This window comes from Tachyglossus aculeatus, chromosome 15, assembly GCF_015852505.1.
Source record: "Tachyglossus aculeatus isolate mTacAcu1 chromosome 15, mTacAcu1.pri, whole genome shotgun sequence".
Lineage (NCBI taxonomy): Eukaryota > Metazoa > Chordata > Mammalia > Monotremata > Tachyglossidae > Tachyglossus > Tachyglossus aculeatus.
The window spans coordinates 3,663,291-3,688,811 of record NC_052080.1 but is presented as its reverse complement, the minus strand read 5'-3'; the positions used below and the strand labels follow the sequence as shown (position 1 = coordinate 3,688,811).

At 41.6% G+C, this 25,521-nt stretch overlaps 1 protein-coding gene across 1 annotated transcript in view; it reads left to right on the top strand.

Moving 5' to 3' along the window:
- The first annotated feature begins 13,262 nt into the window (after positions 1–13,262).
- MBTPS2 (membrane bound transcription factor peptidase, site 2) overlaps positions 13,263–25,521 on the top strand; it is a 29,999-nt gene continuing 17,740 nt past the window's right edge. Inside the window, exons 1-5 of the mRNA XM_038757298.1 lie at positions 13,263–13,379; positions 19,964–20,112; positions 21,627–21,765; positions 23,616–23,719; positions 25,374–25,501. Of these exons, the coding sequence (XP_038613226.1) occupies positions 13,305–13,379; positions 19,964–20,112; positions 21,627–21,765; positions 23,616–23,719; positions 25,374–25,501 (595 nt within the window). The 5' untranslated portion in view covers positions 13,263–13,304. The remainder of the gene's footprint in view (positions 13,380–19,963; positions 20,113–21,626; positions 21,766–23,615; positions 23,720–25,373; positions 25,502–25,521) is intronic.

Sequence of the window (25,521 nt, the reverse complement as noted above, 5' to 3'; positions counted from 1 at the left end):
TGAGCGCTTACTGTGTGCAGAGCACTGTACTAAGCGCTTGGGAAGTCCAAGTTGGCAACATCTAGAGACGGTCCCTACCCAACAGCGGGCTCACAGTCTAGAAGGGGGAGACAGAGAACCAAACCAAACCTATTAACAAAATAAAATAAATAAAATAGGTACGAGGAAGATACATAAATAAATAGAGTAAAAAATATGTACAAACATATATACAGGTGCTGTGGGGAAGGGAAGGAGGTAAGGCGGGGGAGATGGAGAGGGGGACGAGGGGGAAATGCTTGTGTACAGTCTCTAGACTGTAAGCGCATGATGGGCAGGGGACATTTATGCTCATTCTGTTGTACTGGACTCTCCCAAGCGCTCAGGACAGGGTTCTGCACATAGTAAGTGCTCAATAAATACGATTGATTGATACCTGTCCCTCCTGCTTTTCAAATCTCAGAGATATCTCCTCTTTTATGCATTCATTCATTCATTCATTCAGTCGTATTTATTGAGCGCTTACCGTGGGCAGAGCACTGGACTCTTTGCTTTACTGCTCAGTGCCCCCGTGTTCACGAGATGGAACCAAAGGCTCCAAGTTTATTTTTGGCAAATCCTCTTTTATCGGTCCAGGCAGGCGGTGGCTATTTCAAGGGCAGTGCTTTGTGCAGCTGACAAAGTTAACAGTAAAATACAAGGTGTTCCAAGAATGGGCATTAAAGAGCCAAATCACTCACAAAGACATATATGTATATATGTTTGTACATATTTATTACTCTATTTATTTATTTTGCTTGTACATATCTATTCTATTTATTTTATTTTGTTAGTATTGTTTGGTTCTGTTCTCTGTCTCCCCCATTTAGACTGTGAGCCCGCTGTTGGGTAGGGACTGTCTCTGTATGTTGCCAACTTGGACTTCCCAAGCGCTTAGTACAGTGCTCTGCACACAGTAAGCGCTCAATAAATACGATTGATTGATTGATTGATTGATTGATTGACATAATCAGGGCAGTATTTTCCAGAAAAAGGCTGGGACCTCTTCGCCCTACGTAAAGCTTCTAGGCATCAGCCAGGAGATCTAATTCCGACCCTGCTGCCTATCTGCTGTAATAATAATAATAATGGCATTTATTAAGCGCTTACTATGTGCAAAGTACTGTTCTAAGCGCTGGGAAGGTTACAAGGTGATCAGGTTGTCCCATGGCGGGGGCACACAGTCTTAATCCCCATTTTACGGATGAGGGAACTGAGGCACAGAGAAGTGAAGTGACTTGCCCAAAGTCACACAGCTGACAAGTGGCAGAGCCGGGATTTGAACCCATGACCTCTGACTCCAAAGCCCGGGCTCTTTCCACTGAGCCACGCTGCTTCTCGCTGCTGTGTGACCTTGGGCAAGTCACTTCATATCTCTGTGCCTCAGTTACCCATCTGTAAAATGAGGATTGAGACTGTGAGCCCCATGTGGGCTGTGGACTGAGTCCAACCTGCTTAGCTTGTATAATAATAATAATAATAATAATAATAATAACAACAACAATAATAATAATAATAATAATAATAATGATAGACTGATTGGATCACTAATCTGAAAGAGCTGGGTTCTACTTGTGTTTCCACCATTTGTCTCTGTGTGACCAAAGGCAACTTCTCTGTGCCTTAAGCGCTTAGTACAGTGCGCTGCACACAGTAAGAGTTCAGTATTCATTCATTCATTCATTCATTCATTCAATCGTATTTATTGAGCACTTACTGTGTGCAGAGCACTGTACTAAGCGCTTGGGAAGTACAAGTTGGCAACATCAATAAATATTCATTCAATAAATATGATTGAATGAATGTCAATCAATCAATCAATCATATTTATTGAGCGCTTACTGTGTGCAGAGCACTGTACTAAGCGCTTGGAAGAAGAAGCGTGGTTCAGCTGGAAAGAGCATGGGCTTTGGAGTCAGAGGTCATGGGTTCAAATTCCAGCTCTGCCAATTATCAGCTGTGTGACTTTGGGCAAGTCACTTCACTTCTCTGGGCCTCAGTTACCTCATCTCTAAAATGGGGATTAAGACTGTGAGCCCTCCGTGGGACAACCTGATCACCTTGTAACCTCCCCAGCGCTTAGAACAGTGCTTTGCGCATAGTAAGCATTTAATAAATGCCATTATTATTATTAATAAATACGATTGAATGAATGAATACAATTGAAAGAATGAATGAATATCTGTCATTAATTTGTATTAATATCTGTCTTCCCCTCTAGACTCTGTTTGTTGTTTATTGTTGCTTATTGTTTATTGTACTCTCCCAAACGTTTAGTACAGTGTTCTTCACTAAGAAAGCTCTCAATAAATAGGAATGAATGAATGAAAGCTCATTTATTATTGTTGATTGTTGTTTATTGTACTCTCCCAAGCGCTTAGTACGGGGTTCTGCACTTAGAAAGCGCTCAATAAACAGATAATAAATAATAAGATTCTCTTATTAAGAGAAGCAGCGTGGCTCAGTGGAAAGAGCCCGGGCTTTGGAGTCAGAGGTCATGGGTTCAAATCCCCCACTCTGCCAATTGTCAGCTGTGTGACCTCGGGCAAGTCACTTAACTTCTCCGGGCCTCAGTTCCCTCATCTGTAAACTGGGGATTAAGACTGTAAGCCCCACGAGGGACAACCTGATCACCTTGTATCCTCCCCGGCACTTAGAACAGTGCTTTACATATAGTAAGCACTTAATAACTGCCATCATCATTATTATTATTGTTACAGTGTCCTGCACTTAGAAAGCGCTCAATAAATAGGAATGAATGAATAAGTGAATGAAAGCTCTTTTATTTTTTAATGTTACTTATTATTTATTGTACTTTCCCAAGCGCTTAGTACAGTGTTCTGCCCTTAGAAAGCTCTCAATTCGAATGAATGAATAAATGAATGAAAGCTTATTTTTTGTTGCTTATTGTTTATCGTGCTCTCCCAAGCGCTTAGTACAGTGCTCTGCACTTAGAAAGTGCTCAACAGGAATGAATAAATGAATGAAAGCTCGTTTATTGTTGCTTATTGTTTATTGTACTCTCCCAAGCGCTTAGTACAGTGCTCTGCACTTAGAAAGCACTCAATAGGAATAAATAAATGAATGAAAGCTCATCTATTGTTGCTTATTGTTTATTGTACTCTCCCAAACGCTTAGTACAGTGTTCTCCACTTAAACGCATTCAATAAATAGGAATGAGTAAATGAATGAAAGCTTGTTTGTTGCTTATTGTTTATTGTACTCTCCCAAGCGCTTAGTACAGTGTTCTGCACTTAGAAAGTGCTCACTAGGAATGAATAAGTGAACCAAAGCTCGTTTATTGTTGCTTATTGTTTATTGTACTCTCCCAAGCGCTTAGTACAGTGTTCTGTACTTAAGCGCGCTCAATAAATAGGAATGAATAAACGAATGAAAGCTTGTTTGTTGCTTATTGTTTATTGAACTCTCCCAAGCGCTTAGTACAGTGCTCTGCACTTAGAAAGTGCTCAGTAGGAATGAATAAGTGAACGAAAGTTCATTTATTGTTGCTTATTGTTTATTGTACTCTCCCAAGCGCTTAGTACAGTGTTCTGCGCTTAAACGCGCTCAATAAATAGGAATGAATAAATGAATGAAAGCTTGTTTGTTGCTTATTGTTTATTGTACTCTCCCAAGTGCTTAGTACAGTGTTCTGCACTTAGAAAGTGCTCACTAGGAATGAATAAGTGAACGAAAGCTCGTTTATTGTTGTTTATTGTTTATTGTACTCTCCCAAATGCTTAGTACAGTGTTCTCCACTTAAATGCATTCAATAAATAGGAATGAATAAATGAATGAAAGCTTGTTTGTTGCTTATTGTTTATTGTACTCTCCCAAGCGCTTAGTACAGTGCTCTGCACTTAGAAAGCGCTCAATAGGAATGAATAAATGACTGAAAGCTCGTTTATTGTTGCTTATTGTTAATTGTACTCTCCCAAGCGCTTAGTACAGTGTTCTCCATTTAAACACATTCAATAAATAGGAATGAATAAATGAATGAAAGCTTGTTTGTTGCTTATTGTTTATTGAACTCTCCCAAGCGCTTAGTACAGTGCTCTGCACTTAGAAAGTGCTCAGTAGGAATGAATAAGTGAACGAAAGTTAATTTATTGTTGCTTATTGTTTATTGTACTCTCCCAAGCGCTTAGTACAGTGTTCTGCACTTAAACGCGCTCAATAAATAGGAATGAATAAATGAATGAAAGCTTGTTTGTTGCTTATTGTTTATTGTACTCTCCCAAGCATTTAGTACAGTGCTCTGCACTTAGAAAGCACTCAATAGGAATGAATAAATGAATGAAAGCTCATCTATTGTTGCTTATTGTTTATTGTACTCTCCCAAACGCTTAGTACAGTGTTCTCCACTTAAACGCGCTCAGTAAATAGGAGTGAATAAATGAATGAAAGCTTGTTTGTTGCTTATTGTTTATTGTACTCTCCCCAGCGCTTAGTACAGTGCTCTGCACTTAGAAAGCACTCAATAGAATTGAATAAATGAATGAAAGCTCATCTATTGTTGCTTATTGTTTATTGTACTCTCCCAAGCGCTTAGTACAGTGTTCTCCACTTAAACGCATTCAATAAATAGGAATGAATAAATGAATGAAAGCTTGTTTGTTGCTTATTGTTTATTGTACTCTCCCAAATGCTTAGTACAGTGTTCTGCACTTAGAAAGCGCTCAATAGGAATGAATAAATGAATGAAAGCTCGTTTATTGTTGCTTATTGTTTATTGTACTCTCCCAAGTGCTTAGTACAGTGTTCTGCACTTAAACGCGCTCAGTAAATAGGAGTGAATAAATAAATGAAAGCTTGTTTGTTGCTTATTGTTTATTGTACTCTCCCAAGCGTTTAGTACAGTGTTCTGCACCTAGAAAGTGCTCAATAGGAATGAATAAATGCACAAAAGCTCGTTTATTGTTGCTTACTGTTTATTGTACTCTCCCAAGCGCTTAGTACAGTGTTCTGCACTTAGAAAGCACTCAATGAATAGGAAAGAATAAATGAATGAAAGCTTGTTTGTTGCTTATTGTTTATTGTACTCTCCCAAGCGCCTAGTACAGTGTTCTGCACTTGGAAAGCGTTCAATGAACAGGAATGAATGAAAGCTCGTTTATTATTGTGGCTTATTGTTTATTGTACTCTCCCAAGCGCTTAGTACAGTGTTCTGCACTTAGAAAGCACTCAATAGGAGTGAATAAATGAACGAAATCTCGTTTATTATTGCTTATTGTTTATTGCACTCTCCCAAGCGCTTAGTACAGTGTTCTGCACTTAAACACACTCAATAAATAGGAATGAATAAATGAATGAAAGCTTGTTTGTTGCTTATTGTTTATTGTACTCTCCCAAGCGCTTAGTACAGCGGTCTGCACTTAGAAAGCGCTCAATGAATAGGAATGAATGAAAGCTCATTTATTATTGTTGCTTATTGTTCATTGTACTCTGCCAAGCGCTTAGTACAGTGTTCTGCACTTAGAAAGCACTCAATAGGAGTGAATAAATGAACGAAATCTCGTTTATTATTGCTTATTGTTTATTGTACTCTCCCAAGCGCTTAGTACAGTGTTCTGCACTTAGAAAGTGCTCAATGAATAGGAATGAATGAAAGCTCATTTATTATTGTTGCTTATTGTTTATTCTACTCTCCCAAGCGCTTAGGACAGTGTTCTGCACTTAGAAAGCGCTCAATAGGAATGAATGAATGAAACCTTATTTATTATTGTTGCTTATTGTTTATTGTACTCTCCTAAGCGCTTAGTACAGTGTTCTGCACTTAGAAAGCGCTCAATAAATAGGAATGAACGAATGAAAGCTTGTTTATTTCGGTTGCTTATTGTTTATTGTACGCTCATAAATAGGAATGAATGAATGCTCATTTATTATTGTTGCTTACTGTTTATTGTACTCTCCCAAGTGCTTAGTACAGCGGTCTGCACTTAGAAAGCGCTCAATGAATAGGAATGAATGAAAGCTCATTTATTATTGTTGCTTATTGTTTATTGTACTCTGCCAAGCGCTTAGTGCAGTGTTCTGCACTTAGAAAGCACTCAATAGGAGTGAATAAATGAACGAAATCTCGTTTATTATTGCTTATTGTTTATTGTACTCTCCCAAGCGCTTAGTACAGTGTTCTGCACTTAGAAAGTGCTCAATGAATAGGAATGAATGAAAGCTCATTTATTATTGTTGCTTATTGTTTATTCTACTCTCCCAAGCGCTTAGGACAGTGTTCTGCACTTAGAAAGCGCTCAATAGGAATGAATGAATGAAACCTTATTTATTATTGTTGCTTATTGTTTATTGTACTCTCCTAAGCGCTTAGTACAGTGTTCTGCACTTAGAAAGCGCTCAATAAATAGGAATGAACGAATGAAAGCTTGTTTATTTCGGTTGCTTATTGTTTATTGTACGCTCATAAATAGGAATGAATGAATGCTCATTTATTATTGTTGCTTACTGTTTATTGTACTCTCCCAAGTGCTTAGTACAGCGGTCTGCACTTAGAAAGCGCTCAATGAATAGGAATGAATGAAAGCTCATTTATTATTGTTGCTTATTGTTTATTGTACTCTGCCAAGCGCTTAGTGCAGTGTTCTGCACTTAGAAAGCACTCAATAGGAGTGAATAAATGAACGAAATCTCGTTTATTATTGCTTATTGTTTATTGTACTCTCCCAAGCGCTTAGTACAGTGTTCTGCACTTAGAAAGTGCTCAATGAATAGGAATGAATGAAAGCTCATTTATTATTGTTGCTTATTGTTTATTCTACTCTCCCAAGCGCTTAGGACAGTGTTCTGCACTTAGAAAGCGCTCAATAGGAATGAATGAATGAAACCTTATTTATTATTGTTGCTTATTGTTTATTGTACTCTCCTAAGCGCTTAGTACAGTGTTCTGCACTTAGAAAGCGCTCAATAAATAGGAATGAACGAATGAAAGCTTGTTTATTTCGGTTGCTTATTGTTTATTGTACGCTCATAAATAGGAATGAATGAATGCTCATTTATTATTGTTGCTTACTGTTTATTGTACTCTCCCAAGTGCTTAGTACAGCGGTCTGCACTTAGAAAGCGCTCAATAAATAGGAATGAATGAATGAATGAATGAATGAATGAATGAATGAATGTAGATAACGCGAATCCGAGCCAGGCAATGGAGAACGGGGAGGAAGGGGTGCTTAGTACACTGTTCTGGGATTAGAAAGCGCTCAATAGGAATGAATGAATGAATGAAAGCTCGTTTATTATTATTGCTTATTGTTTATTGTACTCTCCCAAGCGCTTAGTACATTGTTCTGCACTTAGAAAGAGCTCAATAAATAGGAATGAATAAAAGCTCATTTATTATTGTTGCTTATTCATTGTACTCTCCCAAGCGCTTAGTACAGTGTTCTGCACTTAGAAAGCGCTCAATAAATAGGAATGAATGAATGAAAGCTCGTTTATTATTATTGCTTATTGTTTATTGTACTCTCCCAAGCGCTTAGTACATTGTTCTGCACTTAGAGCTCAATAAATAGGAATGAATGAAAGCTCATTTATTATTGCTGCTTATTTATTGTACTCTCCCAAGCGCTTAGTACAGTGTTCTGCACTTAGAAAGAGCTCAATCAATAGGAATGAATGAATGAAAGCTCGTTTATTATTGTTGCTTATTGTTTATTGTACTCTCCTAAGCGCTTAGTACAGTGTTCTGCACTTAGAAAGAGCTCAATAAATAGGAATGAATGAATGAAAGCTCGTTTATTATTGTTGCTTATTGTTTATTGTACTCTTCTAAGCGCTTAGTACAGTGTTCTGCACTTAGCGCTCAATAAATAGGAATGAATGAATGAAAGCTCATTTATTATTGTTGCTTGTTTATTGTACTCTCCCAAGCGCTTAGTACAGTGTTCTGCACTTACAAAGAGCTCAATAGGAATGAATGAATGAAAGCTCGTTTATTATTGTTGCTTATTGTTTATTGTACTCTCCCAAGCGCTTAGTACAGCGTTCTGCACTTAGAAAGCGCTCAATAAATAGGAATGAATGAGTGAATGAATGAATGTAGATAACGCGAATCCGAGCCAGGCAATGGAGAACGCCGGGGGGGGGGGGCGAAAGGGTGCTTAGTACAGTGTTCTGCAATTAGAAAGAGCTCAATAGGAATGAATGAATGAAAGCTCGTTTATTATTGTTGCTCATTGTTTATTTTACTCTCCCAAGCGCTTAGTACAGTGTTCTGCACTTAGAAAGAGCTGAATAAATAGGAATAAATGAATGAAAGCTCGTTTATTATTGTTGCTTATTGTTTATTGTACTCTCCTAAGCGCTTAGTACAGTGTTCTGCACTTAGAAAGCGCTCAATAAATAGGAATGAATGAATGACAGCTCGTTTATTATGGTTGCTTATTGTTTATTGTACTCTCCTAAGTGCTTAGTACAGTGTTTTGCACTTAGAAAGCGCTCATAAATAGGAATGAATGAATGCTCGTTTATTATTGTTGCTTATTGTTTATTGTACTCTCCCAAGTGCTTAGTACAGTGTTCTGCACTTAGAAAGTGCTCAATAAATAGGAATGAATGAATGAATGAATGAATGAATGAATGAATGAAGATAACGCAAATCCGAGCCAGGCAACGGAGAAGGGGGTGGGGGGTGCTTAGTACACTGTTCTGGAATTAGAAAGAGCTCAATACGAATGAATGAATGAATGAATGATTGAATGAATGAAAGCTCGTTTATTATTATTGTTTATTGTTTATTGTACTCTCCCAAGCGCTTAGTACATTGTTCTGCACTTAGAAAGCGCTCAATAAATAGGAATGAATGAAAGCTCATTTATTATTGCTGCTTATTTATTGTACTCTCCCAAGCGCTTAGTACAGTGTTCTGCACTTAGAAAGAGCTCAATAAATAGGAATGAATGAAGGAAAGCTCGTTTATTATTGTTGCTTATTGTTTATTGTACTCTCCTAAGCGCTTAGTACAGCGTTCTGCACTTAGAAAGCTCTCAAATAGGAATGAATGAATGAAAGCTCGTTTATTATTGTTGCTTGTTTATTGTACTCTCCCAAGCACTTAGTACAGTGTTCTGCACTTAGAAAGCACTCAATAAATAGGAATGAATGAATGAAAGCTCGTTTATTATTGTGGCTTATTGTTGATTGTGCTCTCCTAAGCGCTTAGTACAGTGTTCTGCACTTAGAAAGCGCTCAATAAATAGGAATGAATGAATGACAGCTCGTTTATGATGGTTGCTTATTGTTTATTGTACTCTCCTAAGTGCTTAGTACAGTGTTTTGCACTTAGAAAGCGCTCATAAATAGGAATGAATGAATGCTCGTTTATTATTGTTGCTTATTGTTTATTGTACTCTCCCAAGTGCTTAGTACAGTGTTCTGCACTTAGAAAGTGCTCAATAAATAGGAATGAATGAATGAATGAATGAATGAATGAATGAATGTAGATAACGCAAATCCGAGCCAGGCAATGGAGAAGGGGGTGGGGGGTGCTTAGTACACTGTTCTGGAATTAGAAAGAGCTCAATACGAATGAATGAATGAATGAATGATTGAATGAATGAAAGCTCGTTTATTATTATTGTTTATTGTTTATTGTACTCTCCCAAGCGCTTAGTACATTGTTCTGCACTTAGAAAGCGCTCAATAAATAGGAATGAATGAAAGCTCATTTATTATTGTTGCTTATTTATTGTACTCTCCCAAGCGCTTAGTACAGTGTTCTGCACTTAGAAAGAGCTCAATAAATAGGAATGAATGAAGGAAAGCTCGTTTATTATTGTTGCTTATTGTTTATTGTACTCTCCTAAGCGCTTAGTACAGCGTTCTGCACTTAGAAAGCTCTCAAATAGGAATGAATGAATGAAAGCTCGTTTATTATTGTTGCTTGTTTATTGTACTCTCCCAAGCGCTTAGTACAGTGTTCTGCACTTAGAAAGAGCTCAATAAATAGGAATGAATGAATGAAAGCTCGTTTAGTATTGTGGCTTATTGTTGATTGTACTCTCCTAAGCGCTTAGTAGTGTTCTGCACTTAGAAAGCACTCAATAAATAGGAATGAATGAATGAGAGCTCGTTTATTTTGGTTGCTTATTGTTTATTGTACTCTCCTAAGTGCTTAGTACAGTGTTTGCACTTAGCGCTCATAAATAGGAATGAATGAATGCTCGTTTATTATTGTTGCTTATTGTTTATTGTACTCTCCCAAGTGCTTAGTACAGTGTTCTGCACTTAGAGAGTGCTCAATAAATAGGAATGAATGAATGAATGAATGAATGAATGAATGAATGAATGAATGAATGAATGTAGATAACACGAATCTGAGCCAGGCAATGGGGGGGTGGGCGCTTAGTACATTGTTCTGGAATTAGAAAGAGCTCAATAGGAATGAATGAATGAATGAATGAATGAAAGCTCGTTTATTATTATTGCTTATTGTTTATTGTACTCTCCCAAGCGCTTAGTACATTGTTCTGCACTTAGAAAGAGCTCAATAAATAGGAATGAATGAAAGCTCATTTATTATTGTTGCTTATTGTTTATTGTACTCTCCCAAGTGCTTAGTACAGTGTTCTGCACTTAGAGAGTGCTCAATAAATAGGAATGAATGAATGAATGAATGAATGAATGAATGAATGTAGATAACACGAATCTGAGCCAGGCAATGGGGGGGTGGGCGCTTAGTACATTGTTCTGGAATTAGAAAGAGCTCAATAGGAATGAATGAATGAATGAATGAATTAAAGCTCGTTTATTATTATTGCTTATTGTTTATTGTACTCTCCCAAGCGCTTAGTACATTGTTCTGCACTTAGAAAGAGCTCAATAAATAGGAATGAATGAAAGCTCATTTATTATTGTTGCTTATTGTTTATTGTACTCTCCCAAGTGCTTAGTACAGTGTTCTGCACTTAGAGAGTGCTCAATAAATAGGAATGAATGAATGAATGAATGAATGAATGAATGAATGAATGTAGATAACACGAATCTGAGCCAGGCAATGGGGGGGTGGGCGCTTAGTACATTGTTCTGGAATTAGAAAGAGCTCAATAGGAATGAATGAATGAATGAATGAATGAAAGCTCGTTTATTATTATTGCTTATTGTTTATTGTACTCTCCCAAGCGCTTAGTACATTGTTCTGCACTTAGAAAGAGCTCAATAAATAGGAATGAATGAAAGCTCATTTATTATTGTTGCTTATTGTTTATTGTACTCTCCTAAGTGCTTAGTACATTGTTCTGCACTTAGAAAGCACTCAATAAATAGGACTGAATGAATGAAAGCTCGTTTACTATTGTTGCTTATTGTTTATTGCACTCTCCTAAGCGCTTAGCACAGTGTTCTGCACTTAGAAAGCACTCAATAAATAGGAATGAATGAATGAAAGCTCGTTTATTATTGTTGTTTGTTTATTGTACTCTCCCAAGCGCTTAGTAGTGTTCTGCACTTAGGAAGCGCTCATAAATAGGAGTTAATGAATGCTTGTTTATTATTGTTGCTTATTGTTTATTATACTCTCCCAAGCGCTTAGTACAGTGTCCTGCACTTAGAAAGAGCTCAATAAATGGGAATTAATGAATGAAAGTTCGTTTATTATTGTTGCCTGTTTACTGTACTCTCCTAAGCGCTTAGTACAGTGTTCTGCACTTAGAAAGCCCTCAATAAATATGAATGAATGAATGCTCTTTTATTATTGCTTATTGTACTCTTCCAAGCGCTAAGTAGTGTTCTGCACTTAGAAAGCGCTCATAAATTTGAATGAATGAATGCTCGTTTATTATTGCTTACTGTACTCTCCCAAGCGCTTAGTACAGTGTTTTGCACTTAGAAAGCGCTCAATAAATAGGAATGAATGAATGAAAGCTCATTTATTATTGTTGCTTATTGTTTATTGTACTCTCCTAAGTGCTTAGTACAGTGTTCTGCACTTAGAAAGTGCTCAATAAATAGGAATGAATGGATGAAAGTTCGTTTATTATTGTTGCTAGTTTATTGTACTCTCCTTAGCGCTTAGTAGTGTTCTGCACTTAGAAAGCGCTCAATAAATAGGAATGAATGAAAGCTCGTGTATTACTGTTGCTTATTGTTTATTGTACTCTCCCAAGCGCTTAGTACAGTCTTCTGCACTTAGAAAGAGTTCAATAAATAGGAATGAATGAATGAAAGCTCGCTTATTATTGTTGCTTATTGTTGATTGTACTCTCCTAAGCGCTTAGTACAGTGTTCTGCACTTAGAAAGTGCTGAATAAATAGGAAAGGAAGGAAGGAAGGAAGGAAGGAAGAAAGAAAGGAAGGAAGAAAGGAAGGAAGGAAGGGAGGAAGGAAGGAAGGAAGGAGGAAAGGAAAGGAAGAAAAAGAAAGAAAGAAAGAAAGGAGGAAAGAAAGAAAGAAAGAAAGAAAGAAAGAAAGAAAGAAAGAAAGAAGGAAAGGACGAAAAGAAAGAAAGAAAGAAAAGAAAGGAAGAAAAGAAAGAAAGAAAAGGAAGAAAAGAAAGAAAGAAAAGGAAGAAAAGAAAAGGAAGAAAGAAAGAAAGGAAGGAAGGAAGGAAGGAAGAAAAGAAAGAAAAGGAAAGAAAGGAAGAAAAGAAAGAAAGAAATAAAGAAAGAAAGAAAGAAAGAAAGAAAGAAAGAAAGAAAGAGAGAAAGAAAGAAAAGGACGAAAAGAAAGAAAAAAAGAAAAAAAGGAAGAAAGAAAGGAAGAAAAGAAAGAAAAGGAAAGAAAGGAAAAGAAAGAAAGAAAGAAAAGGAAAGAAAGGAAGAAAAGAAAGAAAGAAAGAAAGAAAAGGGAAGAAAAGAACGAAAGAAAGAAAGAAAGAAAGAAAGAAAGAAAGAAAGAAAGAAAGAAAAAAGAAAGAAGAAAGGAAAGGAAGAAAAGGAAGAAAAGGAAAGAAAGGAAGAAAAGAAAGAAAGAAAGAAAGAAAGAAAGAAAGAAAGAAAAAGAAAAGAAAGAAAGAGAAAAAGAGAGAATGAATGAATGAATGAATGAATGAATGAATGAATGAATATAACGCGAATCCGTGCCAGGAGAACGGGGGGGGGGGGGGGGGGTGTTAAGCTCCCTGCGCATGCGCCCTAGAGCAAGTCGCAAAGGGCGCGCGGGGACGATGAGGTAAGGCCCGAGCGTCCTTACGTCATCGAACGCGCTGACCCCGTACTACCCTTCCTTCCTTGCTCCGTCCGCTGACCGGAAGCGTCCGGCGGGCGCCCGGCGCTGGCGAGGGAAGGGCCCGGGCGTCCCTTGGTTCCGGCCCCGATGCTGGAGCCGGGGCGCCCGCCGCCATGATCCCCATCCCGGTAGTGGTGCTCGTGCTGGGGGGCTGGTGCGCCGTCTACCTGGCCGACACCGTCCTGAAGGTGAGGACCCCGGGCCCGAGTCTGCGCACATCGGCCCCTCGCCATGGCCGCCGGGGGGGGGAGGGGGTCACCCCAATCGCCGCTCCCTGGCAGGAGGGGCCGGGAGCACTTCCGCCTGCGGGGGCGGGACCGGAAGTGCCCTCCTGGACCGCTGGTTGCCCCTAGCAACCGCCCAGGCGGCTGAGTCTTGTGCGTCGTCTTCCGGTTTGGGGCCTGAGGGGATGCTCCATTTCCTGAAAGCCACCCCCCCAATATACATCATCATCATAATAATAATAATGATGGCATTTATTAAGCGCTTACTATGTGCAAAGCACTTTGCACATAGTAAGCGCTTAATAAATGCCATTATCATCATCATCATCATTATCATTAATGAAAATAATTCAGTGATTCCACTCTATCCCTGATATTCTGGAGTGAATTGATCACAGATTTATTTTCAGTCAGGGCGATTCTGGTTTTCAGCAAGGAGACCACTTTGATGTGATTCTGACTAAGATTCATTCATTTATTGAATTGTATTTATTGAGTGCTTCCTGTGTGCAAAGCACTGTAACAATAATAATAATAACAATGGCATTTATTAAGCGCTTACTATGTGCAAAGCACTGTTCTAAGCGCTGGGGAGGTTACAAGGTGATCAGGTTGTCCCATGGGGGGGCTCACAGCCTTCATCCCCATTTTACAGATGAGGGAACTGAGGCCCAGAGAACTGAAGTGACTTGCCCAAAGTCACACAGCTGACAGTTGGTGGAGTCGGGATTCGAACCCATGACCTTTGACCCCAAAGCCCGTGCCCTTTCCACTGAGCCACTATGCTTCTCTGTATCATTATGTCATTAAACTGTGTTATATATTTGATTATTATCATTATTATTGTATTTGGCAAGCGCTTACTATGTGCCAAGCACTGTTCTAGGCGCTGGGGAGGAGACAAGGCCATCAGGTGTGACTTTGGGCAAGTCACTTCACTTTAGAAGCAGTGTGGCCCAGTGGAAAGCGCCCGGGCTTTGGAGTCAGAGGCCATGGGTTCAAATCCCAGCTCTGCCAATTGTCAGCTGTGTGACTTGGGGCAAGTCACTTCACTTCTCTGGGCCTCAGTTCCCTCACCTGTAAAATGGGGATTAAAACTGTGAGCCCCCCGTGGGCCAACCTGATCACCTTGTAACCTCCCCAGTGCTTAGAACAGTGCTTTGCACATAGTAAGCGCTTAACAAATACCATCATTATTATTATTCTCTGTGCCTCAGTCCCCTCATCTGTAAAATGGGGGTGAAGACTGTGAGCCCCACATGGGGCAAGCTGATCACCTTGTATCCCCACAGCGCTTAGAAAGTACTTTCCACATAGTAAGCACATAACAAATACCATCATTATTATTATCAGGTTGTCCCACGAGGGGCTCACAGGCTTCATCCCCATTTTACAGATGAGGTCACTGAGGCCCAGAGAGTAATAATAATGGTATTTGCTAGGCACTTACTCTCTGCCAAGCACTGTTGTAAGCACGGGGGGAGATACAAGGTGATCAGGTTGTCCCACATGGGGCTCACAGGCTTCACCCCCATTTTACAGATGAGGTCACTGAGGCATGGAAAAGTTAAGTGGCTTGCCCGAGATCACACAGCTGTCAAGTGGCGGAGCAGGGATTCGAACCCATGACCTCCAACTCCTAAACCCGAGCTCTTTCAACTGAGCCATGCTGCTTCTCTATAGATATATTATGTGATATGTATATCTGTGGGTATATAGTATCAAAACTATATCATCAATCGTATTTATTGAGCGCTTACTATGTGCGGAGCACTGTACTAAGCGCTTGGGAAGTACAAATTGGAAACATATAGAGACAGTCCCTACCCAACAGTGGGCTCACAGTCTAAAAGATATCTAATATCTAATATTAGATATCTAATAATGTATATCTAAGGGTATTTGTTATGTGCTTTCTGTGTGCCAGGCTCCATACTAAACATCAAGGAAGCAGCGTGGCGTTGTGGTGAGAGCCCAGGACTGGGAGTCAGAAGGTCGTGGGTTCTAATCCTGACTCCCCACCTGTCTGCTCTATGACCCTGGGCAAGTCACTTCACAGCTCCGGGCCTCAGTTACTTCATCTGCAAAAGAGGGATTGAGACTGTGGCCCCACCTGGGGCAGGGACTGTGTCCAACATAAAAATAATAATAATAATGATGGTGTTTGTTAAGCGCTTACTATGTGCAAAGCACTGTTCTAAGTGCTGGGGCGGTTACAAGGTGATCAGTTTGTCCCACGGGGGGCCCACAGTCTTAATCCCCATTTTGCAGATGAGGGAACTGAGGCCTAGAGAAGTGAAGTGACTTGCCCAAAGTCACACAGCTGACAATTGGCGGAGCCGGGATTTGAACCCATGACCTCTGACTCAATCAATCAATCGTATTTATTGAGCGCTTACTTTGGAGCGAGACTCCAAAGCTCGGGCTCTTTCCACTGAGCCACACTGCTTCTCTGATTTCCTTGTATCTACCCCAGCGCTTAGTACAGTGCCTGGCACCTAGTAAGTGCTTAAAAAATACCATAATTATAATTCATTATTATGCAAAGTAATCAAGGTGGACTTTGAACCCATGACCTCTGACTCAATCAATCAATCAATCGTATTTATTGAGCGCTTACTTTGGAGCGAGACTTTCCACTGAGCCACGCTGCTCCTCTGATTTCCTTGAATCTACCCCAGCGCTTAGTACAGTACCTAGCACCCAATAAGTGCTTAAAAAATACCATAATTATAATTCATTATTATGCAAAGTAATCAAGGTGGACTTTGAACCCATGACTCAATCAATCAATCGTATTTATTGAGTGCTTACTTTGGAGCGAGACTTTCCACTGAGCCACGGTGCTTCTCTGATTTCCTTGAATCTACCCCAGCGCTTAGTACAGTACCTACCACCTAGTAAGTGCTTAAAAAATACCATAATTATAATTCATTATTATGCAAAGTAATCAAGGTGGACTTTGAACCCATGACTCAATCAATCAATCGTATTTATTGAGCGCTTACTTTGGAGCGAGACTCCAATGCTCGGGCTCTTTCCACTGAGCCAAGCTGCTTATCTGATTTCCTTGTATCTACCCCAGCACTTAGTACAGTGCCTGGCACCTAGTAAGTGCTTAAAAAATACCATAATTATAATTCATTATTATGCGAAGTAATCAAGGTGGACTTTGAACCCATGACCTCTGACTCAATCAATCAATCAATCGTATTTATTGAGCGCTTACTTTGGAGCGAGACTCCAAAGCTCGGGCTCTTTCCACTGAGCCACGCGGCTTCTCTGATTTCCTAGTATCTACCCCAGCGCTTAGTACAGTACCAAGCACCGAGTAAGTGCTTAAAAAATACCATAATTATAATTCATTATTATGCAAAGTAATCAAGGTGGACTTTGAACCCATGACTCAATCAATCAATCGTATTTATTGAGCGCTTACTTTGGAGCGAGACTCCAAAGCTCGGGCTCTTTCCACTGAGCCACGCTGCTTCTCTGATTTCCTTGAATCTACCCCAGCGCTTAGTACAGTACCTAGCACCTAATAAGTGCTTAAAAAATACCATAATTATAATTCATTATTATGCAAAGTAATCAAGGTGGACTTTGAACCCATGACTCAATCAATCAATCGTATTTATTGAGCGCTTGCTTTGGAGCCAGACTCCAAAGCTCGGGCTCTTTCCACTGAGCCACGCTGCTTCTCTGATTTCCTTGTATCTACCCCAGCGCTTAGTACAGTGCCTAGCACCTAGTAAGTGCTTAAAAAATACCATAATTATAATTCATTATTAAGCAAAGTAATCAAGGGGGACCTTGTTAATCCTACCGCTAATAATAACAACAGTGGTGATAGTTGGTAAATGCTTACTATGTGCCAAGTACTGTACTAAGTGCTGGGGTAGATAGAGTCTTATCAGAAACAATCCTTGCTCAACACAGGGCACATCAATCAATCAATCAATCCTATTTATCGAGTGTATATACATATGTATATATGTTTGTACATATTTATTACTCTATTTTACTTGTACATATCTATTTTATTTTATTTTGTTAGTATGTTTGGTTTTGTTCTCCGTCTCCCCCTTTTAGACTGTGAGCCCACTGTTGGGTGGGGACCGTCTCTCTATGTTGCCAGTTTGTACTTCCCAAGCGCTTAGTACAGTGCTCTGCACACAGTAAGCGCTCAATTAATATGATTGATTGATTGATTGACTCCTGAATCCCAGTCCACTGAGGCAGAAATGTCAGTTTTGCATTCTCAGCCGTATTGTAATGCAAAGACGGGATTTCTCCATCAATAGTGTCAACTTCAGTCAATCGGGGGTATTTTTGGACTGCTTGTGTGCAGAGCCTTGTACTAAGTACTTGGGAGAGTCAAATTGGCTCAGTGGAAAGAGCCCAGGCTTTGGAGTCAGAGGTCATGGGTTCAAATCCCGGCTCTGCCCACTGTCAGCTGTGTGACTTTGGGCAAGTCGCTTCACTTCTCTGGGCCTCAGTGACCTCATCTGTAAAATGGGGGTGAAGACTGTGAGCCCCCCTTGGGACAACCTGATCACCTTGTAACCTCCCCAGCGCTTAGAACGGTGCTTTGCACATAGTAGGCGCTTAATAAATGCCATCATTAAAATAGACCAGAATGGGAAGACACTCCCCCTGCCCACAGGCACAGCCTTAGAGGGGGAGATTTTGCAAACAAAGTCTAGCTAGGTGTATATGTTTAGGTCCAGAGCAAATTAGAAAAGAAAGGTTAATTATGAGAGCGTGAATCAATCAATCAATCAATCAATCGTATTTATTGAGCGCATACTATGTGCAGAGCACTGTACTAAGCGCTTGGGAAGTACAAATTGGCAACACATAGAGACAGTCCCTACCCAACAGTGGGCTCACAGTCTAAAAGGGGGAGACGGAGAACAGAACCAAACATACCAACAAAATAAAATAAATAGGATAGAAATGTACCAGCAAAATAAATAAATAAATAAATAGAGTAATAAATATGTACAACCATATATACATATATACAGGTGCTGTGGGGAAGGGAAGGAGAAATCCCACGAGAAATCCTCGTGAAATCCCACGAGGAAATTAACTGAAACTCCAAGGAGTCCAACACCCCCTCCACCACTTCCACATAATAATAGTACTAATAATAATGCTTATTATTTATTTATTTTATTTGTACATATTTATTCCATTTATTTTATCTTGTTAATATGTTTTGTTCTCTGTCTCCCCCTTCTAGACTGAGCCCACTGTTGGGTAGGGACCGTCTCTACATGTCGCCAACTTGGACTTTCCAAGCGCTTAGTACAGTGCTCTGCACACAGTAAGCGCTCAGTAAATACGATGGAATGAATGAATGAATTTGGATGCGTTTCTATTTGCAGTCTTTCAGCAGGCCTAATAAATAGAGTAGGCGAAAAAACTGAGTACCCAACGGAAATGAAAGATCTGTCAAAGTCCAAACTCCCCCGCGCTCATCATTCTAGCTTCCTCTTCCCCTTATTATGTCTAAAACAAAGTGCGGTTTTTTCTTGGCAGTACCCATTAGACTTTGAAGTTGCAGGAAATGAACTCCTCTCCCTTTAGTACTGAAGTTTAATTTCCCACGTTCAAACTTTAGCTGCAGGCAAAGATTGCGTGGTGGTCGGAAGCGGAAAATTATCAGGAATTCCTCACAAGTGCTCTCCAACAGAAGGATTATTAGAAATCTTGTGATATCTTCCTCTCCTCCTCCTCCTCCTCTCCATCCCCCCCCACCCGCCTTACCTCCTTCCCTTCCCCACAGCACCTGTATATATGTTTGTACATATTTATTACTCTATTTTACTCGTACATACCTATTCTATTTATTTTATTTTGTTAATATGTTTGGTTTTGTTCTCTGTCTCCCCCTTCTAGACCGTGAGCCCACTGTTGGGCAGGGACCGTCCCTATATCATCAATCGTATTTATTGAGCGCCTACTATGTGCGGAGCACTGTACTAAGCGCTTGGGAGGTACAAATTGGCAACTTGGACTTCCCAAGCGCTTAGTACAGTGCTCTGCACCCAGTAAGCGCTCAATAAATCCGATTGATTGATATCCGGCGCCAGGGTTGTTTTGGATCACACTGAAGAGTTAGTTTGTGAACACTTAGGCGAAAGTCCACCTGCCTGTTCTTAGAACAGTGCTCAGTGCTTAGAACAGTGCTTGGCTCATAGTAAGCGCCTAACAAGTACCGTTGTTATTATTATTTACAGAAAACATGGGCGACCCATGAATTTGGCTTCTTAAAAGCCGTTATTTCTCTCTAGTGGATGAAATGGTTGCCACCTCCCCTTCATGTGCTTCTTGAAATCCCGTCTGTCCTCAAATCTGACAGACGGTGATTCTCCCCTCTTTTAAAGCCTTATCGAAGGCCCACCTCCTCCAAGAAGCCTTCCCTGACTAAACCCACCTTTCCTCTTCTCCCTTCTGCTTTACCCTAATTTGCTTCACACACAGTCAGCGCTCGACTGAGTGAATAAATGAATCGTGTCCGCCCTTCTGTTTCCGTCTAGACTTCGGCATCCCTGAAGGCTTCCTACGAAGAGAGGCTGGCTGCCTATGGACTGAACGTCTCTCCCTTCCACATACGCTGGCAGACGACTCTCTTCAACCGACTGTTTTATATCTGGGGACGCTGGAGGCCCCGGCTACTTTACCAATGGTAAAAACAGCTCCCCACTTCCCGCTCGGCCCCCGGACTCTCCCCCTCGGGTCCGGCAGCCGGCCCACGGTATTGACCGACCTCCTCGTAATAATTGTGGCGTTTGTTAAGCGCTCACTACGTATCAGGCACTGTAGTAAGCGCCGGGGTGGGTACAAGCAAATCGGGTTGGTTACAGTCCCTGTCCCTTAATGGGGCTCACGGTCTCAATCCCCGTTTTAGACGAGGGGACTGAGGCCCAGAGAATAATAATAATAATAGTAATGAAGGCATTTGTTAAGCACTTACTATGTGCAAAGCACTGTTCTAAGCTCTGGGGAGGATACAAGGTGATTAGTTTTCATCCCCCTTTTACAGATGGGGTAACTAAGGCCCAGAGAAGTTAAGTGACTTGCCCAAAGTCACACAGCTGACAATTGGCAGAGAAACGGCGTGGCTCAACGGAAAGAGCCCGGGCTTTGGAGTCAGAGGTCATGGGTTCAAATCCCGGCTCCGCCAACTGTCGGCTGGGTGACTTTGGGCAAGTCACTTAACTTCTCTGGGCCTCAGTTCCCTCATCTGGAAAATGGGGATTGAGACTGTGAGCCCCCGGTGGGACAACCTGATCACCTTGTAACCTCCCCAGCGCTTAGAACAGTGCTTTGTGCATAGTAAGCGCTTAACAAATGCCAACATTATTATTATTATTATTAATTGGCGGAGCCAGGATTAGAACCCATGACCTTCTGGGGCCCAGGCGTGTACTCTAGCCACTACATCAAATGTGCCTGGCATATAGTACTAAACTAGTACTAGTTGTGGGCACTAAAACCCACAACTTTCTGTACTATACTCTTAGTCAGTCTAGACTGATCTTTTAGACTGTGAGCCCACTGTTGGGTAGGGACCGTCTCTATATGTTTCCAATTTGTACTTCGCAAGCGCTTAGTACAGTGCTCTGCACATAGTAAGCGCTCAATAAATACGATTGATGATGATGATAGTAAATGCATAAATGAATACCACAAGTATTATTTGTGGTATTTAAGCAATAAGGTCAGGCCCGGGCATTCCCGGGCCTGGAATGCCCTCCCTCTGCCCATCCGCCAAGCTCGCTCTCTTCCTCCCTTCAAGACCCTGCTGAGAGGTCACCTCCTCCAGGAGGCCTTCCCAGACTGAGTCCCTTCCTTCCTCTCCCCCTCGTCCCCCTCTCCATCCCCCCATCTTACCTCCTTCCCTTCCCCACAGCACCTGTATATATGGATATATGTTTGTACATATTTATTACTCTATTTATTTTACTTGTACCTATCTATTCTATTTATTTTATTTTGTTAGTATGTTTGGTTTTGTTCTCCGTCTCCCCCTTTTAGACTGTGAGCCCACTGTTGGGTAGGGACTGTCTCTATATGTTGCCAATTTGTACTTCCCAAGCGCTTAGTACAGTGCCCTGCACGTAGTAAGCGCTCAGTAAATACGATTGATGATGATGATGAAGGTCCTGCCTCGAAGCCCACCTCCGCCTCGCTCGGCAGGTTCAACCTGGGAATGGTTTTCGGGATCGTGGCCATGTTCGGCTCCATCCTCCTCCTCGGGAAAACCCTGGTTCAGACGCTGTCGCAGATGACCACCGAGACGCCCCCGGCTCCGCACGACCGCGTGCTGCAAGTTGTGGTGAGAACCCCGTCATTCGTTCAGTCCTATTTTTTGAGCGCTTACAGTGGGCAGAGCACTGTACTGAGCGCTTGGGAGAGTCCAATAGACAAGAAACGGACCCATTTCCCGCCCGCCACGAGCTTCCATATTTATTACTCTATTTATTTTACTTGTACATATCTATTCTATTTATTTTATTTTGTTAGTGTGTTCGGTTTTGTTCTCCGTCTCCCCCTTTTAGACTGTGAGCCCGCTGTTGGGTAGGGACCGTCTCTAGATGTTGCCAACTTGGACTTCCCAAGCGCTTAGTACAGTGCTTTGCACACAGTAAGCGCTCAATAAATACGATTGATTGATTCCAGTCTAGAGGGGGAGACAGACGTGAGGAGAAATAAATTACAGATGTGGACGTAAGTGCTCTGGGGCTGCGAAGGGCGGTGAATAAAGGGTCTCTTGGAGTTGTCTTCCTCGAGGGTGGCGTCCCTTCCTTGGTGTCTTTCCACCCGGCTCTCCTCAATCTAATACTAATGATAATTAATATTAATAATAATTACGGTATATGTGAAGCGCTTACTAGGTGCCACAGGCACCAGCTATAAAACAGTCGGTTGAAGAGAGTCGTCTGCCAGCGTATGTGGAAGGGAGAGGCGTTCAGTCCATAGGCAGCCAGCCTCTCTTCGTGCCTGTGAACTTCTCTGAGCCTCAGTTACCTCATCTGTAAAACGGGGATTAAGACTGTGAGCCCCACGTGGGACAACTTGATACCATTGTATGCCCCCCAGCACTTAGAACAGTGCTTTGCGCATAATAAGCGCTTAACAAATGCCATTATTATTATTATTATTATTATTATTATTATTATTCCAAGCACTGGGGTAGATAGAAGATAATTGAGTCAGACACAATACTTCTCCCACGTGGGGCAACCGCTCAGAACAGTGCTCCGCACAAAGTGCTCAATAAAATACCACTGACTGATTCATTCATTCATTCAATCGTATTTATTGAGCGCTTACTGTGTGCACAGCACTGTACTGAGCGCTTGGGAAGTACAAGTTGGCAACCTATAGAGACGGTCCCTACCCAACAGTGGGCTCAAAGTCTAGAAGATCAGTGTAGACTGATTGATTAAGAGTATAGTACAGAAAGTTGTGGGTTTTAGTGCCGCCTCCACCAGTTGGTTGCTGTGTGGCCTTGGGTAAGTCACTTCACTTCTCTGTTCCTCAATGATCTCACTTGTAATAATAATAATAAAATAATAATGGTATGTGTTAAGTGCTTACTATGTGCCAAGCACTGTTCTAAGCACTGGGGTAGATACAAGGTAATCAGGTTGTCCCACATGGGGCTCATCGTTTTACAGATGAGGAAACCGAGGCCCAGAGGAGTTGTGACTTGCCCAAAGTCACACAGCAGACAGTTGGCAGAGCCGGGATTTGAACCCATGACCTCTGACTCCAAAGCCCGGGCTTTTTCCACTAAGCCAGGCTGCTTCTCCTTTAAAGGGTGATTGAGACTGTGAGCCCCTCGTGGGACAGGGACTGTGTCCAACGCACTTTACCCGTATTCACCCCGGCTCTTAGCACAGTGCCCGGAACGTAGTAAGCGCTTAACGAACACCATTATTATCAATCAATCGTATTTATGATTGTATTATATCGTATTATATATTATATTATTACAATATAACGGAGCTGGTTGACACAATCCCTTTCCCTGAGGAGCTCACGGTCCAGAGGAGTTAGCTTGTGTGCGGGAGCTCTGGGAGGAGAAACTCAGCCAAGAGGAAGGCGTCGCCCTAGTGTGTGTCTGTGGTGGTGTCTACACAGTTTCCCATTGTGTGTGTGTGGTTGTGTCTACACAAACAGGTTCCCGGCGTCAACCTGCCTGTGAGTCAGTTGGCCTATTTCTTCAGCGCGATCCTGCTCAGCGGGGTCATCCACGAGATCGGCCACGGGGTAGCAGCAATCCGGTAACGTGTGACCCTCCTGATGACGATGACGATGGTGGGATTTGGTAAGCGCTTACTATGTGCCAAGCACTGTTGTGAGCGCTGGGGTAGGTACAGGATAATCAGGTTGTCCCACGTGGGGCTCACAGTCGTAATCCCCCTTTTACAGATGAGGGAACTGAGGCCCAGAGAAGTGAAGCCACTTGCCCAAAGTCACGTAGCTGACAAGCGACGGAGCCGGGATTAGAACCCACGACCTGTGACTCCCAAGCCTGGGCTCTTGCCACTAAAAGCCACGCTGCTTCTCTAATAACGATGGTATTTGTTACGCGATTACTGTCATCAGTCGTATTTATTGAGCGCTTACTGTGTGCAGAGCACTGTACTAAGCGCTTGAGAAGTACAAGTTGGCAACACAGAGAGACAGTCCCTACCCAACAGTGGGCTCACAGTCACACAGTCTACTATGTGCCAAGCACTGTTCTAAGCACCGGGATAGATACAAGGTGATCAGGCTGTCCCACGTGGGGCTCACAGTCTTAATCTCCGTTTTCCAGATGAGGTAACTGAGGCACAGAGAAGTGAAGCGACTTGCCCGAGGTCACACAGCTGACAAGTGGCAGAACCGGCTTTAGAACCCATGACTCCCAAGCCTGGGGTCTTGCCACTGAGCCACGCTGCTTCTCTCTTTCTAACCCTCTCCAGTCCCCCTCCCATCTGTCAATCAGCGCTATTTATTGAGCGCATCCTGTGTGCAGAGCGCTGCACTGAGCGCCCCAGAGAGTCCGATCGACAGAGTCGGTAGACGTGTTCCCCTCCCTACAATAAGCGGATAGTCTAGAGGGAGAGACAACCCGCTTCTTAACCGGAGCGATTCTAGTTTTGTGGCAATCTGTCAGTAGTATTGAGCGCTTTTTTTGTGCAAAGCGCTGTACTAAGAGCTTGGGAGAAGACAATAAATACTCTATTTATTTATTTATTTATTTATTTTACTTGTACATTTCTATCCTACTTATTTTATTTTGTTGGTATGTTTGGTTCTGTTCTCTGTCTCCCCCTTTTAGACTGTGAGCCCACTGTTGGGTAGGGACTGTCTCTATGTGTTGCCAATTTGTACTTCCCAAGCGCTTAGTACAGTGCTCTGCACATAGTAAGCGCTCAATAAATACGATTGATTGATTGATTGATTGATTGATTGACAAAAGTTGGTAGACACCATTTTTTCCCCGGTGTTTAAGCATTTAAACTCAGTTATTCTTAGGTTTATATAGCTCCATTCTTCCAGAAGAAAGCATTTACCACCTGCCAGGCACTGTAATAAGCGCTGAGGAAGATACGAGCTAATCAGGCCCACCTCTCACATCATCATCAATCGTATTTATTGAGCGCCAACTATGTGCAGAGCTATAGTGAGGCTCACATGAGGCTAACAGTCTTCAACCCCATTTTGCAGAGGAGGGAATCAATCAGTGGTATTTATTGAGCGCTTACTCTGTGCACAGCAGGGAAACGACTTGCCCAAGGTCACTTTAAGTGGCAGAGCCGGGATTAGAACTCAGGTCCTTCTGGCCCCCCGAGGCCTCGCTGCTTCACAGGGAGTTTGCAGCCTAGCAGATATTGCATTAGCTGCTCATTTGGGAATTACAATAACCTGGAAATTATTTGTATTTCTTAGAGAACAAGTTCGATTCAATGGCTTTGGGATTTTTCTCTTCATTGTTTATCCGGGAGCATTTGTTGATCTTCTCACCACCCACTTGCAACTCGTATCGCCCGTCCAGCAACTGAGAATATTCTGTGCAGGTAACAGATTTCGCATCTTC